This window comes from Nannospalax galili, unplaced genomic scaffold (genome assembly GCF_000622305.1).
Source record: "Nannospalax galili isolate Female #2095 unplaced genomic scaffold, S.galili_v1.0 scaffold54, whole genome shotgun sequence".
NCBI lineage: Eukaryota > Metazoa > Chordata > Mammalia > Rodentia > Spalacidae > Nannospalax > Nannospalax galili.
Window position 1 is genome coordinate 8,136,682 of NW_008341028.1, and position 25,227 is coordinate 8,161,908.

The 25,227-nt window shown below is 43.6% G+C and overlaps 1 protein-coding gene across 7 annotated transcripts in view; it reads left to right on the top strand.

The window, feature by feature from the left end:
• The window catches only part of Map2k5 (mitogen-activated protein kinase kinase 5), a 277,836-nt gene that overhangs the window by 233,214 nt on the left and 19,395 nt on the right, over window positions 1–25,227 (top strand). For 5 of the 7 annotated variants that reach the window (XM_008836355.2, XM_008836356.3, XM_017799000.2 and 2 more), the window contains 2 exons: window positions 4,803–4,864; window positions 7,745–7,790. In XM_008836355.2, the coding sequence (XP_008834577.1) occupies window positions 4,803–4,864; window positions 7,745–7,790 (108 nt within the window). The remainder of the gene's footprint in view (window positions 1–4,802; window positions 4,865–7,744; window positions 7,791–25,227) is intronic. The other 2 variants (XM_029565020.1, XM_029565021.1) reach the window with 1 other exon arrangement.

Below are 25,227 nucleotides of genomic sequence, written 5' to 3' on the forward strand. Positions count from 1 at the left end.
AACTTTCCTAATATAATTTTAGAGGTACACACTGTTGTAGACTTTAGCGACTATAGAGACTCCGTCTCCCTTCACCCTCTTCGTCACTCCTAACTCTCATAGTGTAATACAGTATTGCAACCAGGAGGCCACCATGGGTACAGATACCAACACCAGGCTTATTCACATTTTACAATGTTATGTGCAGCCATTGGGGGTGGGGGGTTGCGGGGTAGGAGAATGTTGGTGATAAATGTCCTTCTAAAAATCCTTTTAAAGATTTATCTTTATATGTGTACATCTGTGTAGGGGTATATGCACATGAATGCAGGGAACCCAGGAGCCAAAACAGTGTGTAAGGTCCTCTGGAGCTGGAATTACCGACAGTTGAGAACAGCCCTACATGGGTGCTGGAAATCAAACTCGGGTCCTCTGGAAGAGCAGTACTGCACTCTTAACCTCTGAGTCATCTCTCCAGTGACCAAGCCCAAATTCTTTTAAAGCCAAGAAACATCATGCTTTTTAAACAGAATATCCTTTCACAAAAATGACCTCTCTTTTAAGTCAATCATTTCAAAAGCATTCTTTCTCATTTTTACTTTCTGTATGTAGAGAACCCAACTCACCTGCCTGAGTCACAAAATGTGCTTATTGGCAGACATACTCTGCCTGTGCGCTAACAACAGTTGTGGTTGGGGTTGGATCTCCTGCCTCTTCCTTCTTCTCCCTCCATGAGAGTACAGGTACATACACACATACATGCGTGCACAGATTTTCTGCTGTTTGCCTTTTTTTTATGCCTGAATACCTTGCTGACAAGTGCTAATAACAAAATTCCCAGAGAGAGAGTGAGAGAGTCCAGTTGAAGTTAGCATGCATTAAACATTCTGGACCTGTCCTTTTGCTCATAGATTGTGCATAATTAATAATTAAACAGTTTCGGTTGTAATGGGTTGACCTTGCTGAACTGTTCATTATTCACAAGGCAAAGGCATCACTCAAACTTTTTTCCCAGTGTCCTTTGCTATTCTCTGGCATGCAGCATGCCTGTGTTCCAGTTGTTTAGCAAAAGGGGCTGACCAGGTAGTTACCAAAATCTTTGAGACTTACAGACTGTCCTCCTTCATGACCACAGGTGCTTACTGAAATGCTTTATGGTGGCTTTTTTTTATATAACAGATCCTGCTCCATGGCAGGATCCAGCTCTCATCTCTCAGCAGGTCTCTAAAGTTGATTTGGGATTAGAGTCTCAGGTTAAAGCTTTTGGTTAAGGTTGTGCCCACTGTTGTGTTCCATACCTCTGTGCTAAGAAGTTCACAAAAAGCATCCAAAAGAGAAAGACTTAAGGTGATGTGGCACCCAAGCCTTAAAGACAGTGGCTTTTATTAACCATTCTGAGCTGGTTTCCACCAGCACATACAGTTATTAGTATAACTGCTTCTTTAGCCCACATTATGTTTTTAAGTGTATTTCTCCATCTTACCTGAACCGCTGTTTCACAGAGGACATTTTGAGTAAGTATCAGTGGCTTCTTCATACTGGATTCTCAGAATCCCTTGCCATGGGTCTCCATTCTCTCCAGCCCCGTGGATGATGGGATGCTTTCCCTTCCTGTGTACTGTGGGTGAGCCAGGGTCCAAACTTAGTGTCTACCCTACCCTCCCTCCTTCCTAGATTTGAAATAAATAGCAAAATAGGCAGGTTCTTGGAGAACTTTCGAATTCTCAGCTACACTAACTTCTAATCTTATTTTCTTTAAAAAGGAAAAAGTATACTTGAAAACCCTTCTGCACAGCAAATATGAACATTCTCAGGCCTATCAACTAGCTCTTTCTGTGTGTTACCTGCCTGCTTTTACGCAACTGGAAGCTCTCCAAGGCCACCTTTGCCTGTGTTTATGTGTGTAGTCTCCACCACCTCCTTTCTAGCCAGCCTTCTGCAGCTTAGAGCAGTCTTCCTTGAGGCATACAAGAGACACTGATTTTAAAATGAAAAAGAAATATCTGGCAGGATGCATGTGAAATTAGAATTTCTCCCGCATTTCTGGTGAGTGATTCCTTCCAGGCCCCACTGAGATGGGACTTGCTCTCTGTGGCTCTGCAAAGTCAACTTGGGCTGGCATTTTCAGAAGTCAAATAAATTATTCATGGCTACCACCCAGTGTTTTTTAGTTGTGTGATATGAGGAATCGTAACAATCAACAATATCAGGTCTTAAATAAAATTAACTATCTATGCAAGATGTCATGTTTCCTCACTTGGTTTCTCATCTCTGGTAAAATGACAACTTCATTTAGTTGCTTGGTCTGTAATTCATAATTGACTTGGTATCCTATTTTGAAATGGGTGAGGCCCAGATCTTTGTAGAATGTCAGTTCAGAATTTTAACCATGTTGGTAAATATAGGGCCATATTAAGACAGAAGCTTTGCTTTCCTAAATACTGCATTTTAAAGCAATTACTGGGCAAGGCATGGTGGCATATTACTTTAATCCTAGCACTTGAGAGGCAGAGGCAGTTACATAATGAGACCCTGTCTCAATAAATAAAACTAAAACCAACCAAACCAGACAAAAAACCCTAGCACCAAGCTCTCCTCTCCCACCCCTGCCTGGCACTCTCTTTGTTAAGTGAAACCTGAAACAAGAACCCGAGTTTGGGTTAGGGAGCAACTACTCTTCAGACACTTCCAGTACTATATCCCCCTATGCATAAGAGAAAGGAAGACCCATGAAGAATGGCTTAGAGATGCTTCCTGACCAGTCAGAGTCCATAATTTTTGTGGCTCAGATTTGAACTATCTTTTCACTTATGGTTTTTGAAGACACAAAAGTGTCACTTCTTGAACTAGGCCTTGTAGATTCTTACAGGCTTGGTCATATATATGGCCTTCCCACAATAGGCCAGCTCTGAAATTGATACTGTGTTTTATCTTTGCTTTTCAAACCAATGGGACTTCTGTGGCCATTTTGCAGTACTGTTATTGAGGGCTGGTCATGTTATTGTGGGTCTTGTGCCTTTTGAGTAGGCCGTTTCCTCGGCCCTGGGTTTTCACATTCTCTCTGTGTATTGCCTGTGCGTAATCCTTTGAACTTGATGAGATTTTTATTTCACACCCATTTTCCTTTGTTTTCTTTTCCTCCTGGAAGCCTTTCTCTACTGATAACAATTTCAAGTTTGGAATAGCTGCCCGTCCCCTCCTCTGGATAAATAAATTCAGAGGGTGCATATAAAAGCCAAGAAACATCTTGTTCATTTTCTTTTTCTTTTAATCTTTGGAATATTTCTTCCCCCTCTCCCCTTTTTTGGCTGCCGTGGCCCCTTTAGTTCCTTTTGATTTAATTGTATTATCCAGCAGTTTCCAATTGTTTGAATTGGAAACAAAGCCTTAATAAGAGTTCTAGTTAATTTTCTGTCTTGTAATTACCGATCTCATTTTTCTGATAATTGGCCACAGCAATTATATGTATATTTACTAATCACATAGGAGGCTGTGCAGTTGTATCTATCCGCCGCCATTGATAATGACACACATATTGCTGAGGTGCTTTTATCATTTTCTCCTCTTCACTACATCAAAGCTATTTCCTCTCGTTCTCCATAATGAATACATGCATGCATTTGACACAGTTGTGTGCTAGAGAAATTGTTTGGCTCCCACCAAATGCTGCATGCTCTGAGTTTCTAGCCTGCAGCGCTGGAAGGTTGTATGTAATGATATATTGCTCATCCAAATGGCCAAAGCACAGTGAGATTAAAATAAGTCATTCCTTTGTTAATTTAAATAGGTGCATGTATCATACTTTGCAGGGCACTTTGTGGAGGGATGTCAGGGAGGGAAAAAAGGCGCCGAAAGGTATTTTTAATAGCAAATGAGAATAGATGAGAACAGAGTCATTTGCAGCTGCCTACTTTATGTGGCTCTCTTGTTCCAAGTGTAGGTCTAATGAGATGACTGTTAAAGTACTCTGCAGTGTAATTTCATTACATCCTGAGCTTCTACACTATAAACACAGCGGCACTCTCTGTCACTCTTGGAAAAACTCCTAAATTCTTAAAGCCTTCCTCTGCGAATGGTAATGGGGTTTGTTCCCTGTGTCACACGGCCGGTCGTTTGTTGTCCTGGAGTTTTCTGTTCTTTTGAGTGGCTCCCGCTGCCACCCCGGTTTTGTCTGGTGGTAGAGGTGGGAATTTCTCATTGTGTCCCTGATTCGCTGGCCTTCTCATATCACAGAATTGACCTAGACTGGCAAATAGGCTGAAATTCCTTTTTAGGAAACAACTTCCCCTGTAAGTTGTCTGTCTTCTAAAATTTAAATATGCATCTACATATATATGTATCTATGACACAAATGTACAGCAAGGGGCAAACAGTTAAGCACAGTCCAGTATACACATGAAAGTAAATAAATAGGAGAGTGTAAATAAATAGCAAACCCAGTGAAAGAAACAAAGGTCAACGCAAGAATAATTTCACAGCTCTTTGTTAATTACAAGACCATTTGTGTGTTACTTAAATAATCATTAATTTCTCATTTACACTTTCCCTACCTTCCTTCCTACCCTGTGGCTGTCATTGCCCTTTTTCACCTCCCCTCTCTCTGCTCTCCTGTTTCTCACCATCGAAAAATGTGTGTGGCTTAAAATTTGGCATCTTTACCTCACTGTGGAGGAGGGTCCAGTCTTCTTAATTGAATGAGGCCTTACGCATTGTATTCATCTTTATGCCCCTCCTCCAAGGGGTCAAAGCAGCAGCAGGAGAGAAAGAAAAAGAAGAAAAGGCATTGTCGTGACTTTTGGTGACTTGTTTTTCCTCCATCCCAGGATTCACCCGTCCTTCCGGTTGGAGAGTTCTCGGAACCATTTCTACACTTCATCACTCAGTGGTGAGCCCCGTTTGCAAACACGCCATGCCCTCAATGTAAATGATACATGCCATTAACTCCAGCTCCATGAGACCTTATGGCTCTCCCTGCTTCCTTCCGGAGACAGAGGGACTTCGGGGCCTTTGGCAGATGGGGCAGCAAAGCCGAAGAAATTGTTTAAATTATGTAAACGTTATTTACACAAAGGGTCATAAATGTATGTCAGAGGTTCCTCCTGTCTTAATAAACTGGGGGATCCTTCTTGGAGCACAGGCACTGTTGCCATATCATCCCCTTTGATTCCCCCCCACACCAAATGCACAATTTTATGGCCCCTATTGAACAGACATATAAAGCTTATTTTTATTAATGTAACCTCAAGTTCCCTATAAAACTGCCTGTCACTTAGAGCAGCATAGTTTATTAATTCATCAGATTCTCAGTAAATAACTTTTATCTTTGGTTGTATCTTAGAAATAATCCTAGGGTCAAATCTCACTGAAGTTTGATGTTTGAAAGTCGACTGAACGAGTTCCATTAAGTTCTTTTCAACCCTTAAGAAACTCAGAGGAAAACCAGGATTGAGTGCACTGGGGCCTTGGTGCCTCTGGGCAAGGCCTTGTCATTTTACCCCTGAAGAAGCAGGCATTTGTCAGCCTGGGGGTTCTGTTCCAGCCTTCTGCCTTTTTCCTCCGGACAGGATACGTCTTTCTTTCGTGAGCCCTTTCGCCACCTTCCCTGATCCTGCTGGACTTCAGTGGCCTCAGGAGGCCAGTTGGTCCACTGTCCTCTGGCTCACCCCAGCCTGGGGAATTATCCAGGAGAGAGGAGGAAATGAGGAGTATAGGAATGGTGGTCTCCAGAGCAGGAGACAGGATCCACCGAACATTCTGGAACTCCTTCCTATCTCTCTTATCCCTCTTTCCCTCCTTCCAAAGCCCTCCTTCTCTCACCCTTCCAGGGAGTACACAGGCTGCCCCTACCAGAAGAAGGCTTCACCGTGGGGTGCAGTGGGGTGGTGCATTAGGGTGGTGCAGTCAGGTCTTTGCTCAACTCAAATGGCCGTGTACCATCCCCTCCCCTCCCCATGATCCATCTGATGATTACACTAAAATGAAACCAAGAAATATTCCTTAATATAAATGTCAAGCTTTATCACCCTTTTGACTAAGTGTAATATGTTACCTCTTAATAAAAATGTCTCATACAGTTTATTTTCCACCGGGAAAAAAATGTGAGAAAGAAATTTCCCCCAGATCCAAAAAATTTTAATTGTTTCTATTTACTTAAAATACTTACATAATATTCTGTAGCTTTTAGAAACCGTTTGTTCTCTGAAAACCTTTTGTTTCCAAAGCATGCCATACTGGGGGAAAATGCCTATTCATTAAACACTGGCATCCTGGGCTCTTTTGAAGCACATTAAAAATGTTTTTGAGTGCTTGACCATAAACCTATATTAATCTCTTCGTTTCCTTTACATGGAATTTCTAAACACGCTCAGAAGTACATCATGGTAATGCCCCATTTTGAAATGCAGAAATTGGGGAGCAGACTATGCGGTTCCATGCTGCCTGGAGCCCTGTTGGGGCATTGCAGAGAGATGTTGGATGTCTGACATCTGCATAGCTCTCTCTGTGTGGTCTGAGACCAGCCTGGAGGTGGAGCTGAGCTGGGCAGCCAGGGAGAAAAGTGGATAAAGCTTTCTCACCCTCCTATCCAAAAAATTAATCAGCTGTTATATCAAAGTTTTATGGAGACAGAGGGAGGGATAACCTGTGTTGAAATCTCCACAGATGTCAGCCGAGACAGAAGTGATAGTGGGTAATGGCCTTGTTTTCCCAAGAGATACAGCTACTTGGGAATGTCAGATTAGGACTGTTACCAACTCCACTGGCGAGACAGCTTGAATCACTTGCTAATAGATGCAGTATTTGAGAGGTACATATGGTTATTTATAGGGAAGGCAAATGTCCTCAATGTCATTAATGGTTCATAACTATGCTTCTTGTTTACCAAATGATCATTAAATCTCTCTATTTAAAAAAGTAAAGTACTGTCAGCAAATGTAGAGATTCTATGGGTTTTCTTGGCTTGTTAGATGGTGCCTTTTAAAAAGAAAAGACTGCCATGTTCTTTTCCAAGTGGTCAAAGCAGCAATGTCTTCATGACTTCCTCCCACAGATACTCTGAGTTTAGACATGGCCACAAGTAGGCAGCTGCCCACAGTCACTTCGGTCCATTTGTGGTGCTTCATCACATAGCTAAATACAAGCTACAGCCACTAATTAGAGCTATTGGAGGGAAGACAAATATTTTGCATGAGCAATGTGGTTCTTAAAGCAGCTTAAATAAACTTAACTGTCCTACAGATGTGAAATGAATTATCACCGTGCATTTTTGCCTAAATAAATGCAAGTCAAGAGAATGTGTAAGAACCCATTTGTGATCCTGTAGCATCATCTGTATTTCTGGCCTCTTATAAACTACTTGTCATTGGAGCCATAACAAAAGAGTACAGTGGCTTCTCATGCGACATCATAGCCACTTTTCTTATTCTTAGCCCAAAATATTACCAAAATAGAAGTATATTGTTCCCTGAATTTAAAATGGAAATAAATTGGTTACTGAGTCAGGAAGAGAGTATTGCTGCTCTTTCCACATTAATTTCAAAAATAGAATTACAATAAATGTTAGCTTATCTTTATTTCAACAGTAGCTCTGTTTCTGATTCATGGTATCCCCAGAAATCTAACTAAAGGCCAAGATAAAAGAAAGGGAATTTATGTGTTAATACTTTGGACAAGCATTGAGCTGATGGCTTTTGCAAACAGGCAGATTCCAGGGGAAATAGGGATAGAAATTAATAATGGTGAGGGTCTCTTTGTTTTCTTCCTACAGCATGAGGAAACAGCCCAAAGAAAGGCCAGCACCTGAGGAGCTGATGGTGAGTGAATCTTCTTAGGTACATTAGAATTCTCCAGTTATGGATTGATGTTCAGCATTGTATAAAAAGCCCAGCATGAGGGGATAGAGATGTGGATCTGTTGGCATGGTGCTTGCCTAGCACGTGTGAAGCCCTGGGTTCCATCCCCAGCCCTGCATAAACCTAGCATAGTGGTACATACCTATAACCCCAGCACTTGAGAGGTGGAGAGCACTTGAGAGGTGAGAGCACTTGAGAGGTGGAGGCAGGAGGATCAGAAGTTCAGGGTCATATTCTGCTATGTAGTGATTTTGAGGATAGCAAGGAATATATGAGACTGTCAAGAAGAAGAAAAAAGAACCACAAAAAAGCAAAAAAGCAGCATGAAATATTTTAAATTCACAGGCTGGAAAGTCAACATTATTTTCTTGTTTGAGTAGGGTTTTTCTCTTTTTTCTTGCTGTACTGGAGGTTGAACCCTGGGGATTGCATACGTACCAAGCAAGCGTTCTTTTGCTGACCCCCACCCCATCCCTAACCCTGAGTAGGTGTGTCTAAAGCTTATACCCTCAGACTATAATTTTCACTTTGATAAAACCCACTATTTCTGAAACTTAATACAGAAGTCTTCATCTGCCTCTCGAGGGTCACATCAGCATCAGTTATCGCACCTGTGTCCTTATTTGCCGTTCTGCTTCTCAGAAGTCTGAGGTCTAGTAACAGACGAGAAGTTTTAGTGGATCCTCTAGGAAATTCTGAATGGCAGGTGGAGTCCTCTTGGATTCCGGTAGAATGAAATGAGACCTGCTGCAAAAGATCAAATTACTGTGAATCTTTGGTCTTTCCTCAGAAAAAGGCACTGCAAGGCTGCTGGTGCTGTGTTCTCAGCTCAGAAGCAGCATTCTTTGATTGCAAATGAGTTTTTACTCAGGCAGGGAGAAGAACAGAGACGATCCCTCTTAATTCCCAAATGGTCATTTATTTAGTGCAGATTGTTGATTTGACAGTGCACAGGCTGTTAGAACGGCACTGAGATGGAGCACTAGTAAATAATAATTATAGTCTACTCTTTATAATGTTTTGCATGCCACTGTCCATCTTTACATGACTGAAATCAGGGTAGATCCCAACTTCTTTAAACAAGATGCATCTTACAGATCTCAGTTCAGAGGGGTTTGTTCTTTCTATTTCATCCTAAAGAAACACCCTAAACACCCAAACTTCTGTGTTATGGAGTCTGTCTCCACAGAGCATGCTCCCTTTTCTATCAGCAGTGCTTTCCAGGTCCTCCTTGGTACTGCCTGGGGCGAAATCTCCCTTTTCCTAGAAGCTTCAAATTAAGGTTCATTCCTCAAATCTTTGCCCTGTGTAAGTGTGGGTTTCCTGTCCAGAGTAAATACATGAGTTGGAGGATTTTGTTTTGTTTTGTTATTTGGGAGCTGTTTATTTGTTTATCTCTTTGATGGTTGGGGGATTTCTCATATGTGAGAAAACTCTGAACAGGTTCTAGACCTGGTGCAATATTGTGCTATGGCTAAATAACTCAGTTATTAAAGCAAAGGAATCAGGGCTGGAGAGATGGTTCAGTGGTTAAGAGCACTGGCTGCTCTTGCAGAGGACCCACGTTCAGTTCCCAGCACCCATGTGGTGGCTAACAACCATCCGTAACTCCAGTTCCAGGGGATCTAACACCTTCTGACTTCCGTAGGCATTGCACACCTGCACTTACATGCAGGCAATAAATTCATAAAATAGAAATGATGAATAAAATATTTTTAAAAACAAAGGAATAGAGTTTCATAAAGCAGGTATCTGTAAATGTGTGCTTTGATCCTGCAGTGAGCTGACCACTTATAAATAAGACAACTACAGATCATGTATGTACCCATAAATGTGTTCAGATACATGTGTTCATAAGAACACCTCTGGGGCAGGGAGTAGGGGAAGAGAAGTTATAAAATAAGGCTAAAAGGTGAGTACTTTTATTCCCCTGAAAGCAAATGAGTGTGGATGGATGCATGCATGTCTGGTATATGAGGAGGGGAGGGATATATATTTGGATATATCTCTTTATACTTTCATGTTTACTCTCCCATGTTTTTAATTAACAAATATCAATAAATCAATAAAATGTAAAGGAAAATGTCATCACAGGAAGCACCCTCCCGTTCCCCATGTAGTATTCCCTGTAGTCATACTCACTATTAGATTTTGAATGAATTTATCCCCAGAGGTATGGCAGAGGTGAGGCAGCCCTTGTTTGGTGAGATTCAGTGGGGAGGCAGGAGACCATGGGAGGTGGCTGCAGTGGTCAAGACGATAGTGCACTGCCTGTCTGCCTGCTTTTGGTTTAAAAAAAAAAATGGACTCAATAGGGAATTGGAAAAAAAGTGGCTTGTCCCTCGTCTTGAACCAGAGTCACGTCCTGGAGATCCAGTTTAAAGGACCCATTTCTTTATTCTTTCCAGCATATTAATGGCTTTAATTTTTCCTTTCCCTCTCTGCCTGCAACCTATTTGATGGTGCTCCCATCTGGAAGCTGAAAGCCTCCTCTGGAATGCAAGAACTGTAGAGCCCATTTGTCACTGTGGGTGGGGGCCTGCGCCTTCTGAAAAAAATAAAATTAAAAAAAGAGCTGTTTATCTCCCAAGTGCAGTAACTCCAGCCAGCAGGATACCGTGGGGAGGGCTGCACTTAGGCCATATGAGCTGTGAGGCTGGCAGGACTGGCAGGGTTTCCCTGTGGGTTTGCATTTTCCAAATCACAAGAAGAAAAGCAGAGGTGGAGTCTGGTAGAAATACTCAGAGTTATTGATTCACCATTTGGAAACTCTTAAATGAACACTAGGTGACCATCACATGTTTCAGCCTAAGTAAATGGGAATGTGGGATGGGCAGACCAGGTCACTCTGGCCCCAGGACCTGGCCATGCACATAGCAGCACTCACACTATCTTTACAGTTGGTGGAGTTACCTTATAGCCCCAGTTACCCAACATCAAGCCTTAAAGTCATTGTCGAGGTCACATTTGAAGATGAATCGCAGAACCCAAGGTTAAACCCAAGACCATTAAAATCCCAGGATCAGAGCTCATTTCAGTATATAGCTAGTTAATTCTACTTGTGTTGTTGCTCTTCAGATAACTATCCATTTTTATGCCCTAAGTGGAAGTCTTAGGAAGCTGGACCAAGGAATTCCTGTATTACTCACATTTTTGGGGCCAGGATCCTTATGAGCTGGAGCAGTTTTCTAGTGTGGGGGCATTAAACTACATAAAGAATGCTGGGCATGTTGCCTCGTGCCTATAATCCCAGTACTTAGGAAGCTGAAGCAGGATTATCATCTTGAGTTCCAGGCAAGCCTAAGCTCCAGTATGAGACCATGTCTTTTAAAAGAAAAATGCATGTGTTGGGACGACGACTTGGTGAGTAAAGCAATTGCTGTGCTGGCATGAGGACTTGACTTCAGACCCCCAGTGCCATGTTTGAAAAAGCCAGGCGTCAGGAGTTCACTGGCCAGCCAGCGTAGCCAAAGGTATGAGACACTATCTCCAGGGAACAGAGAATGATGGAGCAGAACACCTGATGTCCTTCTGCGGCTACCATATGCACAAACGGAAGCACACCATTTACAAATCAAAAAAATTACACTAAAAAGCTGAGCATGCCATGCACCTATAATCCCTGTGCTACAAGGGAGAGAGGAGGATCCCAGGAGGGACTCACTGGCCAGCCAGACCATCCAATCAGTGAGCTCAAAAAATGAGGCAGAAAGTGATAGAGGAAGATGCCCAGTATTCACCTCTGGCATCCACAGGTGGCGCGCGCACACACACACACACGTTTCAACATTAACATCTATATCCTCTTATGAGATTTGGTAGGACCAAGTACATGATCAAATTCAAATATTTATAGACCACTATGAGCAGAGTCCTATGCTAGACCCAGCAGCTGATTTAAAGAATGTGCTGCATAGGTGTGGTTTTGCAGGGCAGAGGGCAGGTGCCCACCCAGCTAGAACAAAGTAGCCATTGTACACAGACTCCTGTGGAGGTCATTGGAGATTGGGAAAGGCTGGATAGAGGGGGTAGTGTTTGAAAAGGGCCTGTGAAGGATGGACTGAATTGTGAGTCTTCAAGGAGCCATTCCAGATAAAGAAGACAGGATGGGTGAAGCAGCAATATGTGTACACTCCAGACCTTTTCAGAACACTGGAAATCTCTAGTGCCTGCTGGAACAGACACCCCTGGGACCTTGACCTGGTGGAATTCCAAACCCATGAAGGTGGAGTTAAAATACACAATATCTCATCACCAGCTAAGCAGTCTTTAAAGACTCTGACTCTACCTAGAAGCAATACAGAATCCCCATCTGTGTAGACCCTTTTCCTTGAGTGAATGCTGTTGAAATTCCCTTCCTATTCAATTGTGGGATAGTCTTTTGTCCTGAGGAAGATGTGGCCTTTCTTCATCTCTCAAGAGCCTAAATCAGGAGTCAGCTTTGAACCCCACAAAAAAAAAGTAGACACACAGGCAGCCATGAGCTTTTAGCATGCTGACGTGCCAGACAGGACCTCACCCCAAGTCTTTCCGCTCCTGTGGTCATGATTCCACAGCTGAAGAACCACATGATGCTACCTGGGCTCTGTGGTCTGGTACCAGGAAACTTAGGTCTTCAGGTAGCAGAGTCTGAAGAAGTAGAAGATAGACCATTGAGAAGGCTTCAGAAAACCACAGTTGGCTTCTGCCAGTCAAAAATGATGGTGGCACTAGACCAAGAGGAAAAGGGAAAAATAATGGAAATTTTTTTTTAAATTCCCCCATCATGCCAACAGCCAGATTAGGGGAAATATTACAAAATATTACACATTAGATCCTAACTCAAGCACAGAGAAGCAAGCTCTAAGATGCTTCTTGAGATGGAAGCTTTAATCTGATTTTGCTATTCAAATTATATGTTTACATGTTTTTTTTAATTTTATGTGTATGAGTGTATTGCCTGCATGTATGTGAATGTACCCATGTCACGCAATGCTGCAGCGATCGGAAGAGGGCTTCAGATTCCCCTGGAACTGGAGTTAAGGATGGTTCGTAGCCACCATGCAGGTGCTGGGAATTGAACCCGAGTCCTTTGCAAGAGCAGTCAGTGCTCTTAACCACTGAGCCATCTCTCCAGCCCCTGTGTTTACATGTTTTTAAAGAGATAGGATGTGAATACTGGTATGTAGACCATTTGTTTCTGGAAACCATGAAGAATTCCATCCAAGGCACTTGCACTTGGCTCCCTTTAGATTCTGTGGTAGCAAAGGCCATCCTGTGACTTAGCAGGGACACACTGCACCACAGCCCTTCCTAGTGTCACCCTAGAGCAGTGACCTGTCCCCTTCCACTTGTCTCAGTCTACAAAACTGGGAGATGGGCTGCAGGGGGCCTTGAGCAAGGAAAGCTGTGAGAACTGCTGAGACCAATGCAGTACCCTGTGTACATGTGGAGATTTGCTTTTTTTGAAAAAAAAAAAAAAAGTTTTCTAAGGAGGACCATGACCCTCAGCAATTGCTCAGCTCCCTTGGTACCATCCCATTCTGTTCCTTGGAGCCTCTGGTGCCAGGACCAGACAGGCAGCTCAAGAAGGGGCAGTCACACACTGGGAGGGTGCTTGTTTGGTGTGGGGGAGGAAAATGAAGGACCTTCCCCTGCCCCCACTAGGGATTCAACTGGGCTCCCACCAGCTGTCAGGCAGCCCTTTAACCTCCCAGCCTGTCTCCAGTGAGGGCCATGACTCAGAGCAGGCCGGTGAGGGTTGAGGGTGCTCACACAGTTGCAATTTGGGCTGAGCACAGAAGATCCTTCTATGCATTTAGAGTATTTCCAGGAGCTTCCCGTGTCTAAGCTCTATTTAATGGAATCTATGCATAGTAAGTAATCAGGTCAGAAGCAGCAGCATCCCCGTTTGAGATCAATCGCTGGCTAATACTTTATCTAGGCCACTTTATTATCTCATGCTGATCTGACTCCCATTCTCCTCCTCCTTTGTAGCATGCACTTGGGCTGTGGGAAAAGTACGTATTCCATACATATTAAAAACATATACCCATTCTATCTGTATGTAAATGTGTGAGGCACAGCTGGATATTGCAGAGGAGTTTGATTTACTAATAGTTATTATCTGTTCTAGCTGTTCAGTGGCAGAGAGAATTTCAGAAAAACAAGCTGGCGCAGAAATTGTCTTTACGCTTTGACTATCCTGCTTTGGTAATTGTTTAAAAACATGGGTTTTCTCCGTAGGTTCTAATAATGCCGGTTACTTTGTGTGTTTCCTTGTGCATTCCAGAACAGGGCATCCTCAGCATTTCCTCCAGTTTGCTTTTCCCATTCAGCTTCCTAAGAAAAAACAGTTTGCAATTGAAATTTCACATTTTGCTGAGGAAGCCAGTAAATAATAGGAATGGATGTACAAGAAGCAGGTGTGGGTCTTAGGAGATGGGTTCAGTCATAATCAAAATAGTGTTTTTGGATGTTCACGCCCTTTGCCTGAACCCAACAACTGCGAACACGAGGTGTCTCCTTTCTCAGAGAAAGCTTTATGTATGAGAGGTGGTAATGTTTGGGGCCTAATAAACACCAAACTGCTCCAGAAAAAATCTGTTTAAACATTTAATTACTTGCAAAGAGATGTTAACTTGTTTAACTCCTCTAAATTAAATTGTCACGGGTAGCTTTTCTGCTTTTCCAAACCTGATTGTAATTACATTTTCAGATCCTTGGGTTGATTATTCTTTCAATTAATCAAAGGATATGATAAATCAGGCATCTACACATTCCCTTTTCAAAAGTCAAGGGACCACCACATTCCACATTAAATTTGGATTCCTCCAGCACTCAGACCCCAGCATAACTTTGGGGTTCCCACCACATTGATTTGCTTGCTGTTATTAGACTCAAACCTTCTGATCACTATGAAAAGCAAAAACCTTATGATCACTATGCACTTGACAGTTAAGATGGTTTTTATTCAGGCTTTCTTAGTAGCAAGACTGTTCATTAACAAGAAAGAGCACAAGGAAAGAGAAGGGCCAGGGTTTCATGGAGACAGGTAAAGAGGACCGTTAGCAAGACTGTGGTCCCCCAAGAGGATGAAGAAGGGTGAGAGACCAGGAGGTCCTCTGTGACTAACACAGAGGTGGGGTACTGTCTTGACTCTGTGACTGACACAGAGGTGTACAGCCTCAGAGCAAGTACAACATTGCCACCATACCCTGCTAAAAAGGCCGAAGGCCAAGAAAGCCACACTTACACAGCCCCTTTGGGTAATGCTCAGGAATTACTGTGCTAGCAAAAATCTACACTTTTTAAAATACTAAAGACAGGGGCTAGAGAGGTGAAGGTCTCAGCAATTAAGAGTATGTATTGCTCTTCCAGATGACCTGAGTTGCGTTCCCAGGACCCACATCAGGCAGCTCACAACCTCCTTAAACTCCCCAGGGAATCCAATACTCTGGCCTCAATAGGCACCCACACTCACAGACACATACACACAATTAATTTTTTTTTAATTTTAATGATTAAAAGATGGTTAGCAAGCTCTTATGTCACATACAATATGTTTATGATTTTCCTTTTTTTTTTTTTTCCTTCAAACTTGATATCCTCCTGTCTTAACCTCCCAAGTGCTGGGATTACAGGGGTATTCCACCATGCCTGGCCACAGACAACATATTACGTGATCCTATACATCCTGCTGCCCATTCCTGCAGCTTCCTTTTGCCAGTTACTTCAGGGTCTGCACAAAGCAGCTCACTAGTTGTGGCATCCAGAATTTTCAGGCAGAAGTCCTGTCTGGGACTCCTTCAGACACAAAAGTCAATGCCAGCTTGTGGGGGCTCCACATAGGGTCCAGCGACAGACATGTCATCACTTCCCTTCTCTCAAGTTCTAAAGGCCATTAATGTTCCTGTCTGCTTACCAGGAACCCTGGTACAGTTCATGTTAGCTCTTTAATTGCACATAATTGCAACGGCAGAATCACTGCCTGGGTGCTTGAGCTCTCACTAACTCAGACAGCTTTAATTTGAATTTTTGATGACACATTAGCACTTCAGCAAGAACAGAGAAATTATAACCCCGGCAGACAGCCTTTGTTTCTCCTCAGATGTGACTGCTTACTCTTTTCATAAGACTTTGGCAGATAAATACACATGTGCATACTCCTGTGTGTGTATCCATCTTTTAAACATGCACACGTGACAGAGACACAGATGGTATGGCCTTCCTTGATCACAATGCTCTGACAGCTCTGATTTCCCAGTTAAAAGTTAACTTTTTTCCTCCATCCATCACATCGAATCTCCTTTTTTTTTAATTACATTTATTTTTAGTGTGTGGACTGTGCACATGTGTGGAGGTCAGAGAACAACTTTTGGGAGTCGGTTCTCACTTCCGCCGTATGGGTCCCAAGTATCAAAGTCAGATTGTCAGGCTTGGCAGCAAGCACCTGTACCCACTGAGCCCCCTCACTGGCCCATGTCTGATCTCTTAATATGGCGACAATCTACCTGTTTTAAGAATGCAGTTGTCTGAGCGCAAGCCTGCAGTGCTTCTTGTTTTATGGAGCTGTCACCTTCTCAGCATCTCATTTCAAGACGCAGTGAGTGGGCAGTCACAGCCCACAAGGAGATGCAGTAGGTGGAGCAGCTGGGCTCCTTTTCCCTTTGATGCCAGATTTGCTGGAGGTTGAAGCACAGAGCTTTGCGCTGTTATGCTGCAGTCCCTCATTGGACACACTCAGCTGCCTGCAGCCTCTGCTGTTTGGGCGTCCAGCCTTCATGGCAGCCCTCGACTTCTCCTTAGGGTCTCCATCCTGTTTGCTACAGCTTTTACCCTGCATAGGGCTTGATCCTCTGGACTGTGTTCCATCTAACTTGGAACAGCGCCTAGTGATGCACTCATCTTTCATCCAAGTTGGTTGTTCAGTGCAATTAATAACCCTGGCCACTCATCATAGTCATTTGGGAGGTTTAGAGGTAAGAAGGCATGTCAGGGTCCCAACTTAGTCTGAAGGCTCTCCAGTGCTGGCCTCAGAAAACAGGCACTTTTTTTCCACTCTTTTAAAGCTGTCTAGGCAATTATAAGGAGCAGTCAGAGGTAAAACTCATTAATTAACAAAACTCACTTTTTCTCTCCAACTAGATTGTAGGCTTCTTGAAGGAAGGTCATGATCTTGTCATTCAGTACCTGCCTCAGTCCTTTTCTATCAATCAGACAAAACTCTATTGATTGTTCTTTGCATGCATCGTTCTCTCCAATCCAGTCAATAAGCTGTATTCAACAGTGAACAGCTCAAGACACACAGGATGAGTCCCTTGAAGACGCTCACCCAAGGACAAGCAATCCTGGAAACTATGTCACGCTGTAAGGCTGTACATACTGGACTACATGGTCTGATCAAAAGTTTTTGTTTGACTCCTTGCTAGGAGAGTTATCTGGTAAGGTCAGCTTTCTAGAATGATATTCAAATCATTTCACAGCCAATACAGCATGTGTGTCTCCTGTGGAGCAGACACTGGGGTCTCAGTCCTACCCTGGATGTAGGAATAGCCCATAAGCAGGTGATGCTGCATACCACTTGACCACTGGAGAGCTCACCTCCAACCATAAATTCCAAACCAAGAGGCCATTAAAGAGCCAAGGCCTAGAGGATCTGGCCTTGCACCGTCTTCTTCCAGATAGACTGATGGCAGGGGACGCCACGGTCCATATCTACCAGCACATCAGCTCCACCTCTCATAAGTAATGGTCAGGCTGCAGAAGACCAGAGACAGCTGTTTTGAGAACTATAATAGGACCTTAAAGTCAGTCCCTAGAACTTGGGAATTGCTGTTGAAAGTAGCAAAGTTGTTTTTTCCTCTGAATGTACACTGATAAATAGATGCAATTCTTATCAATTATTGATGAGTCTAACCAGGAATGTCAGGGGCTGGGAAAAAAAATATGAGAAACCTCCTTTTTACAGTTGTAACCAGCCGGATTTGTTTAATGGGCTGTTTGCATTTTAATTTGTAGCAGTTTTAAGAGAGGCCTTTGGGGACTGGGAGTCTTAGGGCTTTAGATACAGTTCTGGGCTAGAGGTGATGCTAAACCTGCCTGTAGATAATTTGAAGTTCACACGGCCATTTAGAGACTGCAGAAAGGCAATGGAGACATTTGGGCCTTCTGTCCTCTATTTAATTTCAAGATTAGAATTAAACATTAAGTCTTGGTCTGCCGAGAGACATTTGCCAGAGCATGGACTAGTTTCTTGCAGCATCCTGGTTTGCCGTGCCTCTGCTCCCTCAACATAAACGGTCACTGGTTCTGCAGTCAGAGAATAGGTACCCTTCGTTTATTCGTGCAAAGGTTCCCCTGGCACAAATAAAAATGGAATTTTCAAACGTAACCCGATTAACTCTTAATTGTATACCAATAGCCAGTGTGTGTGCTGGCTCCCTTGGTAGGCTTCTGTGTGGCCTGCATCTCTTTCTAAAGTTGCGGGGGAGGGGGATTCAATTAATAGCAGGACTTTCTAATTGTGGGATTGGTGCAGTGTTGACAAAAATTTGTATAAATAGGGTACATTTTTCCACTTAAAGAGGGCTGTGCTGAGACATTTTTTAATTGGATTTTCATGGTGATTGACAGCATTTGATTATGACAGTAACTTTATTTGGCTGGACTGCTTTAGCCTCTTGTTCCGATTTTTCCATCAAAGGTCTTTTTCATCGTCGGAATCCCCAGCGGAGCAGCAGTCATTGTGGAGGCTCCTTTTAGCACCTTTGTTATCCTCCTCCCTGGTGGTGATTGGGCCCAGCTGGTAGCAGAGAGGAAAATGGGCCTTTCACAAAGAGGCTGTGGCTCCCGCCTCTGCAGCTTCAATAATTTTAAGAGCCCCCAAAACCTGTTGAGGATTAGAAGTAGCTTTAGATGTGAAATGAGTGTTAAGTGTTAGTAATCTGGAGATTAGGGCCCCGGGGACGATGAGAGATAAACAACCGCAATTAAGGCAAATCTGCCGATGTAAACAAAATTTAGCAGAAACAGATGCCCTGACCATTTTGGGGGATTGATTTGAGGGCACCAAGGAATCGATTTTTGTCTTGTTTACACTTTCAAACCCCTGTGATATACTGGAAGGCTAAATATTTCATAGCGCCTGATTTTAGTTAATTTTTTTCCCAGCGCCTCACAGTAGGCGCCTCTCTTCTCACAGTGACCAGGCCTGAGTTTATCCAGCATTCACAGGGAGCAGCTAATTGTCTATGAAGGGCCCCCGTGTTTAAATGGGCTTGACAGGAATTTAAATTTTGTTTCAATCAACCCCTGTGCTCACAGCCTGCTCCAGTTTCTAATTTTTAAATTAAACATGATTTTTTTTTTTTTTTTTTTTTTTTTACACCTGTAGCCCCAGCTGGCCTAGAACTCATTTCTATTCACCCCCCGTGTCTCACGCCGCGTCCATTTTTTATTTTTTAAATTAAAAATGTTTTTTTTTTTTTTTTTTTTTTTTAAGCCACAGCCTTGCCTCTGGAATGATCTCACTCTAACTCTTGGAAGGCAAATCAGCAACCCTAGAAGGCTGGCAGATGCCGGCCTGCAGCACCAGTTCCTCTCCGGAAAGTTCTTTCCCCAGAGCAGGTCTGACCCCCTCTCAGGTTAGCAGAGCCTGAACTGGGCTTGGGGTAAGCACCCAGGGCAGCATGAGTGAACATTCAGGACTGTTTCAGAAGCCCTCTCTGCCGTAGTGAGACAGGAAGACAACACACTCTGGGCATCACAAATGTGGGTTTTGGTGCACACTTGCCATATGTGTGTCCTAGAGCTCCAACTCTGCACAGAGCATCCCACCCAGTTGTTGGGAGGGGATATCACATGAGCCCTGGGTCCTTGACCCCAGTCAGCCTTCAGCCTAGCAGGAGAGATGAGGATAAAGCAACCACTCATGATAGAATTGATAGTGATGCATGGCCCTCCCTTGCCTCACTCATCCTTTGCACCTCCCTGTTCTCCCCACTTCTGGCAGCCCCCAGGTGCCTGGGATGTTCTCTCATGCGATGCCACAAGGTGTGCTCCCTAGTCCTACTCAGTCCCCAAGACCCAATCTCTCTGGTGCCTTTCCAGACCTGCTTCTGTTAAATAGGTGGCCTCCTCTAGCATGTCACCTTTCCCCCTGGCAAGGACCTCTCCTGGTGAACCTCCCACATCTCTAGCTATGACTTGATTATGTTCCTGGTAATAGTCATAAACCAGACCATAGTTCCCAGAGGACAGAGTGTCTCTCATTTATCTTTGTGTCTTTAATCCCTGACTTGGCCTGAAAATAACATTCAGCATATGACTATTGAATTGAAATCATAGGAATTTCATGGGTAAAGTGAATTCTGAGAGAAGGGAAGGTTTCTCTTGCCCATGGATATCTGGGCATGTAGTGGCAGGTGAGCCAGGCCTCACAGAACAGTGGGGTATCTGTGTGAGTTTTTCACTCTCTATGCACAAATGTGAAACATAGCTAGGATCATAAGGAAGAGTGCCAGACCCTCTAATGTTCACACTGGCCAAAGTCAATACCTCAGTTTATTTTCTCAGAACTAATTTGGCAGGCATTAAAGTAATATTTATACCAAGCTTGTATGATGTGTTCAGAAAGGATTCCAACCTTGAATAATAGATATATGTATATAATGAATTAAAATAGATATGTATTTACTGATATAGGCCTGCAGTCACAGCTAATTGGGGGGCTGAGGTGGAAGGATCTCTTGAGGCAAGCGTTTGAGAGCAGCCTAGCAACATAGAGACCCCACCTTATAAAAACAAAATCTAAAAAAGAAATTATTCTAAATAGCATCTTTTTTTTTTTGGTCTTTTTTGATTCAGGGCCTCCCTATAGCCCCAACTGTCCTGGACTCACTATGTGGGCCAGGCTGGCCTTGAACTCACAGAGATCCGCCTGCCTCTGACTCCCAAGTGCTGGGATTAAAGGCATGTGCCACCATGCCTGGCTCTAAATAACATCTTTTAAGCACATAAGTTACAGAGTTCTTTCATATATGTTATCTATAAAACTCTTCCCTGGGGATCAGGATCAACACCTGATCGCCCTCCACATTCGCTTACAGTTATACATGTTTATAAAGCCACTGCATGCCCTCACTCCCCCAGCAAAGGCACCAAATAGCTCTCAATAATCTCCATTGAAAAAAGTAATCAAAAAGATCTCTGTAGAGCCAGCATGGTGGTACACACCCGTATCCCAGCACTCTGAGGAAAGACAGGGAGGATCATGAATTCAAGGTCATTCTTGACTACATAACAAGTTTGAGGCCAGCCTGGAGGCCAGCCTGAGTGAGATACATGAGACTCAATCAACACCAAACTGTGGTAAGTGCTTCAAGAGACTTAAGAACAGAAGAGTGGAGTCACACCATAGGGAGAAGAAAGTAGGCGACATCTGTATGATTCTGTCCTCGTCATGAGACAAGCAGCATGGTAAGCCAGAAAGACACTAGTTTGGACATCCAAAGCAGGTTTCTAGTGGAAACCAGCTAAGCCCTTACTTGGCTCATCCTTCGTATGTAGAATGGAGTGGTGGGACTGATAATATAGCCAAGGTGGTAGAGCCCTTGTCTAGCACTCAGAGGACCCTGGGTTCCGTCCCCAGCCCTGTATAATCAGGCATGGTGGCGCATCCCAGCAGTTAGGCAATAGAGGCAGGAGGATCAAGGAGATCAAAGTCGTCCAGGACTACAAAGCAAATTTGCAGCCAACCTGAGATGCATGAGAAATGTCTTGAAAAAAAAAATTAAATGGAAGAGGCAATGTCCATGTATGTCACTGCTTACATTTCACTGTTAACTGTCAAGGCAGAGTTTATGGAAGTGTGTTTGTAAACTGTTAGGAACTGGCATGTAGGGCTCTCACACATGAGGCCCCTTTGGGTCATGGTTTTCACATCTAGAGTTCTTGGGTATCTCCCATTTGTAACTTCTTGAAGACATCTGTGTTTAGGGGAGCACAGTGTGACTTAGAACAAAGACAGGCATGTGGGATGCTTGCCGTTAGTGCCTGCTGGCTTGGGAGCCTCTCAGGAGTGGGGACTGGTCTGCTGTTCCTCCCCACTGTTGGGAGTCTTGACTCTTCTGTGTCTGCTCCTGTCTGCAATAATGAGCCTGTGGTTGGAAAAAATCACTGAGAACAGCAGTGAAGTGTCTGCTGTCCAGGTTGTGAGCGCCACGATGGTACAGAAAGAATATCAGAGACTGGATCCTCAGGATCAGATGAGGCACCTCAACGCACACCTCATTGGGAACATTCCCAGCAGTACAAGCTATGTACTGGACTGGGTGGCATATGGGGTCAGGGAGATGTGGCTGAGGAGCCTTGGTGGTCAGTGAGGAAGCACAGCTCCACCAGGACCTCTAGGGTGGTTAAAATCAACCATGTTCAGGAATGAGGGCAGCTCCTCCCACCCTCATTCTCCTTTCCTGGCTGCCTGAGCTCCATATGTTCCTTACCGGTGAATATGGGGCCCCACAAAGCATTTGTATGTGTGTATATGTTTATTTGTACACCTGTGCACACCTGTGTGCATGCATGTGCATGTGTGTGCACATGGAAGCCAGAGGTTAACCTCAGGTGTCCTTCCTTAGGAACTGTCCACCTTGGATTGTTTGTTTGTTTTTGCTTTTGTTTTGAGGTCAACCTCAGATGTCCTTCCTCTAGAAGCTGTCCACCTTGGATTGTTTGGTTTTGGTTTTGTTTTTGTTTTGAGACAGGGTCTCTCACTAGCCTGAGGCTTGACAGCCTCAGGGATCTGCCTGTCTCCTGCCTCCCCATCACTGGAATCACAGACTTGTACCATACACCCAGCCCCATTCTGGGGATTGAATTCAGGTACCTATGCTTGCAAAGCAAGCACTTTCCCAACTGGGCAATCTTCCCCAGTCCAAAGTGTGACATTTTAAAAATATTTTATTATTGTTTTATTTTATGTGTATGCGTGTATTGCCTGCATGTATATAAGTGCACCACATGTATGCAATGCCTGTAGAGGTCAGAAGAGGGTGTCAGATCACCTGGAACTGGAGTTACAAACAGTTGTTAGCTGCCATGTGGGTGCTGGGAACCAAACTTGGGTCCTCTACAAAAGCAGCCAGTGCTTTTAACTGCTGAGCCACCTCTCCAGCCCCCCCAAAGTGTGGCTTTTAAGTGAGATAAAAATATGTTACACGCTTAGCACAGTCTGGCATAAAACAAGTGCTCAGTGACTGGTAACCCCTCCTCAGTGTTGTCTGCCGAAAAGGTGGGGGAAACCATTCCAGGAAGAGAGAGCAGCACCGGCTGAGTCCCAAGGCAATGGAGGACAGTGAGGACCCCACCCTGGCTAAAGTAAAGATGACCTTGGAGATGGTGGGGTGATATTCCCTGGGCTGGGCAGAGCCCACCAGAAGGGTCTTTCCAAAGTGGAGTGGTGAAGCGCTCCCTGTTGCTTAACTCAGCAGAGAAGTGGCTTGACCAAGCTATACCAGGGCAAGCAGAGAGAGGGTCACAGGGTTGAGCTGCTGGAGTCAGGGAGCCAGACTCCAGCCCAAAACTAAGCAGTTTTGAGCAAAAATGTCCTAACCTTCCAGTTCTTTCTGAAAGCCCTTGGAAGTCTCTAACCAAAAGAACCAGAAACCAAGCTTCAAGCTTGTAGCCTCTTGGCAATGTGTCACTTGTCTCTCTCTTCAGCGCCTTTCCGTCAGGGAACATCATTACTATGCTAATCTAGCTAGCCATCATTTTAACACTGACCCTTGCTAACCTGACTTTGCAATTGCAGGAACTATGTTTGACTTCTCTAAAAGTAACCTTAAATTGTAGTCTTGTAAGAATTCCAGAGCTGTACCCTTCCCTCCTTCTAATGAGGTTATGACCAAATGCTCATTATAATTGCTTTAGACTCCTTTTAATTTTCAAGCTTATTAATCATAAGAAGAGTTATTTAAAATTGCATAAATTAATCTTAGATTAAAAGCCCATCAAAGCCTCGAAACAATTAAGAATAAGTAGGATTTCCCTGGGGCAGCAAGTTTTATTTTAATATTGTAGTCAGGTGGATATCAAAACCTTGAAGTATGGTAGTGATTAATGTATGCAAAATTTAAATGAGATTTTTTTAAATGGCAAATCTAAATCACATATTGACCTAACTGTAGGCTTTAACTGCATTGTCTGTCATATGTTTAAACTGTTTACTAATCAACATTTTAATTACCACGCACACTGGCAGACCCTAGGACAAATAAAATCCAGCATTTCAGAATGTTGCCACAAAGTCTCTTGGCCCGAAATATCAAGAAGACAGAAAGCTGGAGGGATGAGGAGAGCACTTAAACTCTCAGCACAGCACAGTGGGCTACCAGGAGCACTTTGCTACCCTAACTCTCTGATACTGCGTTTCCTTTGAAGTCAGTTTATGCTCAACTAAGAAAACTTCTCTTTATGTGTTTGAACCCCAGGGGCCAAACTGTGTGTGTAGCCCTGGGTAAGATATTTGCAGAAAGAAATCTGAACTTCAGCCAAAGTCAGAACCCTGGTCTTCCTTCCCCTACATCCTCCGTCCTCCCTCAGTGCCAGGTAGTCCAGGTGGTAGTCAGGAAGGTGACCATTGCTGTACTAAGTTTGAGAAGAATTCCTCTATGATAGAAATGATGGGTCTTTATTGAAGGGAGGTGGGAAAGAAGGTCACCTAGAAGGAACTGTTTCATTTCCCCTGAGACCTGGAGTTCCCACCTCACAGGAAGGCTCATCATGACCAAATCACTGTTTCCATTTTTGTGAAGGTTTAAGCAAGATTAGGCCTATGAAGAAACCCGGTAGCATAGGCAGTGGGAAGTGACGGTTCCCAGGCGTTTTCTCCTGCCCTCTTAACCGTGTGGTTTCTAAGACTAGATTGTAAATTGTAGCTACATAGAATCTTCTCCCACCTTCCGAGGTGCCCGGCTCCCATTTCCAGAGATGAGCAATACAAAGTATGTGGACCCCAGGACTTGAATTCTTCCCATTCTACACTTTACTCTTTAGTTGCCTTCTATGTCATAGTAAAGGCCCTTCCCAATCTTCTTAATGGCCACATAATCCTGCATAGTAGAGATGTGCCCTGTTAATTTAACCAGGACCTTGTGCTGGGGCATGTTAGCTATTTCTGTGTATTTGCTATTAAGACTGTGACTCTAGGCAAAATGGCTCAGTGGATAAAGGTACTTGCCACCAAGTTAGATGATCTGAGTTCAATCCCTGGGACCTACACAGTGGAAAGAGAGAATCAACTCCCAGAGGCTGTCCTCCTACCTCCATACCCACACCATGGCACATGCACACAGGTACACACATGATGATAGATAAATGATAGATAGATAGATAAATAGATAGATAGATAGAAAATATA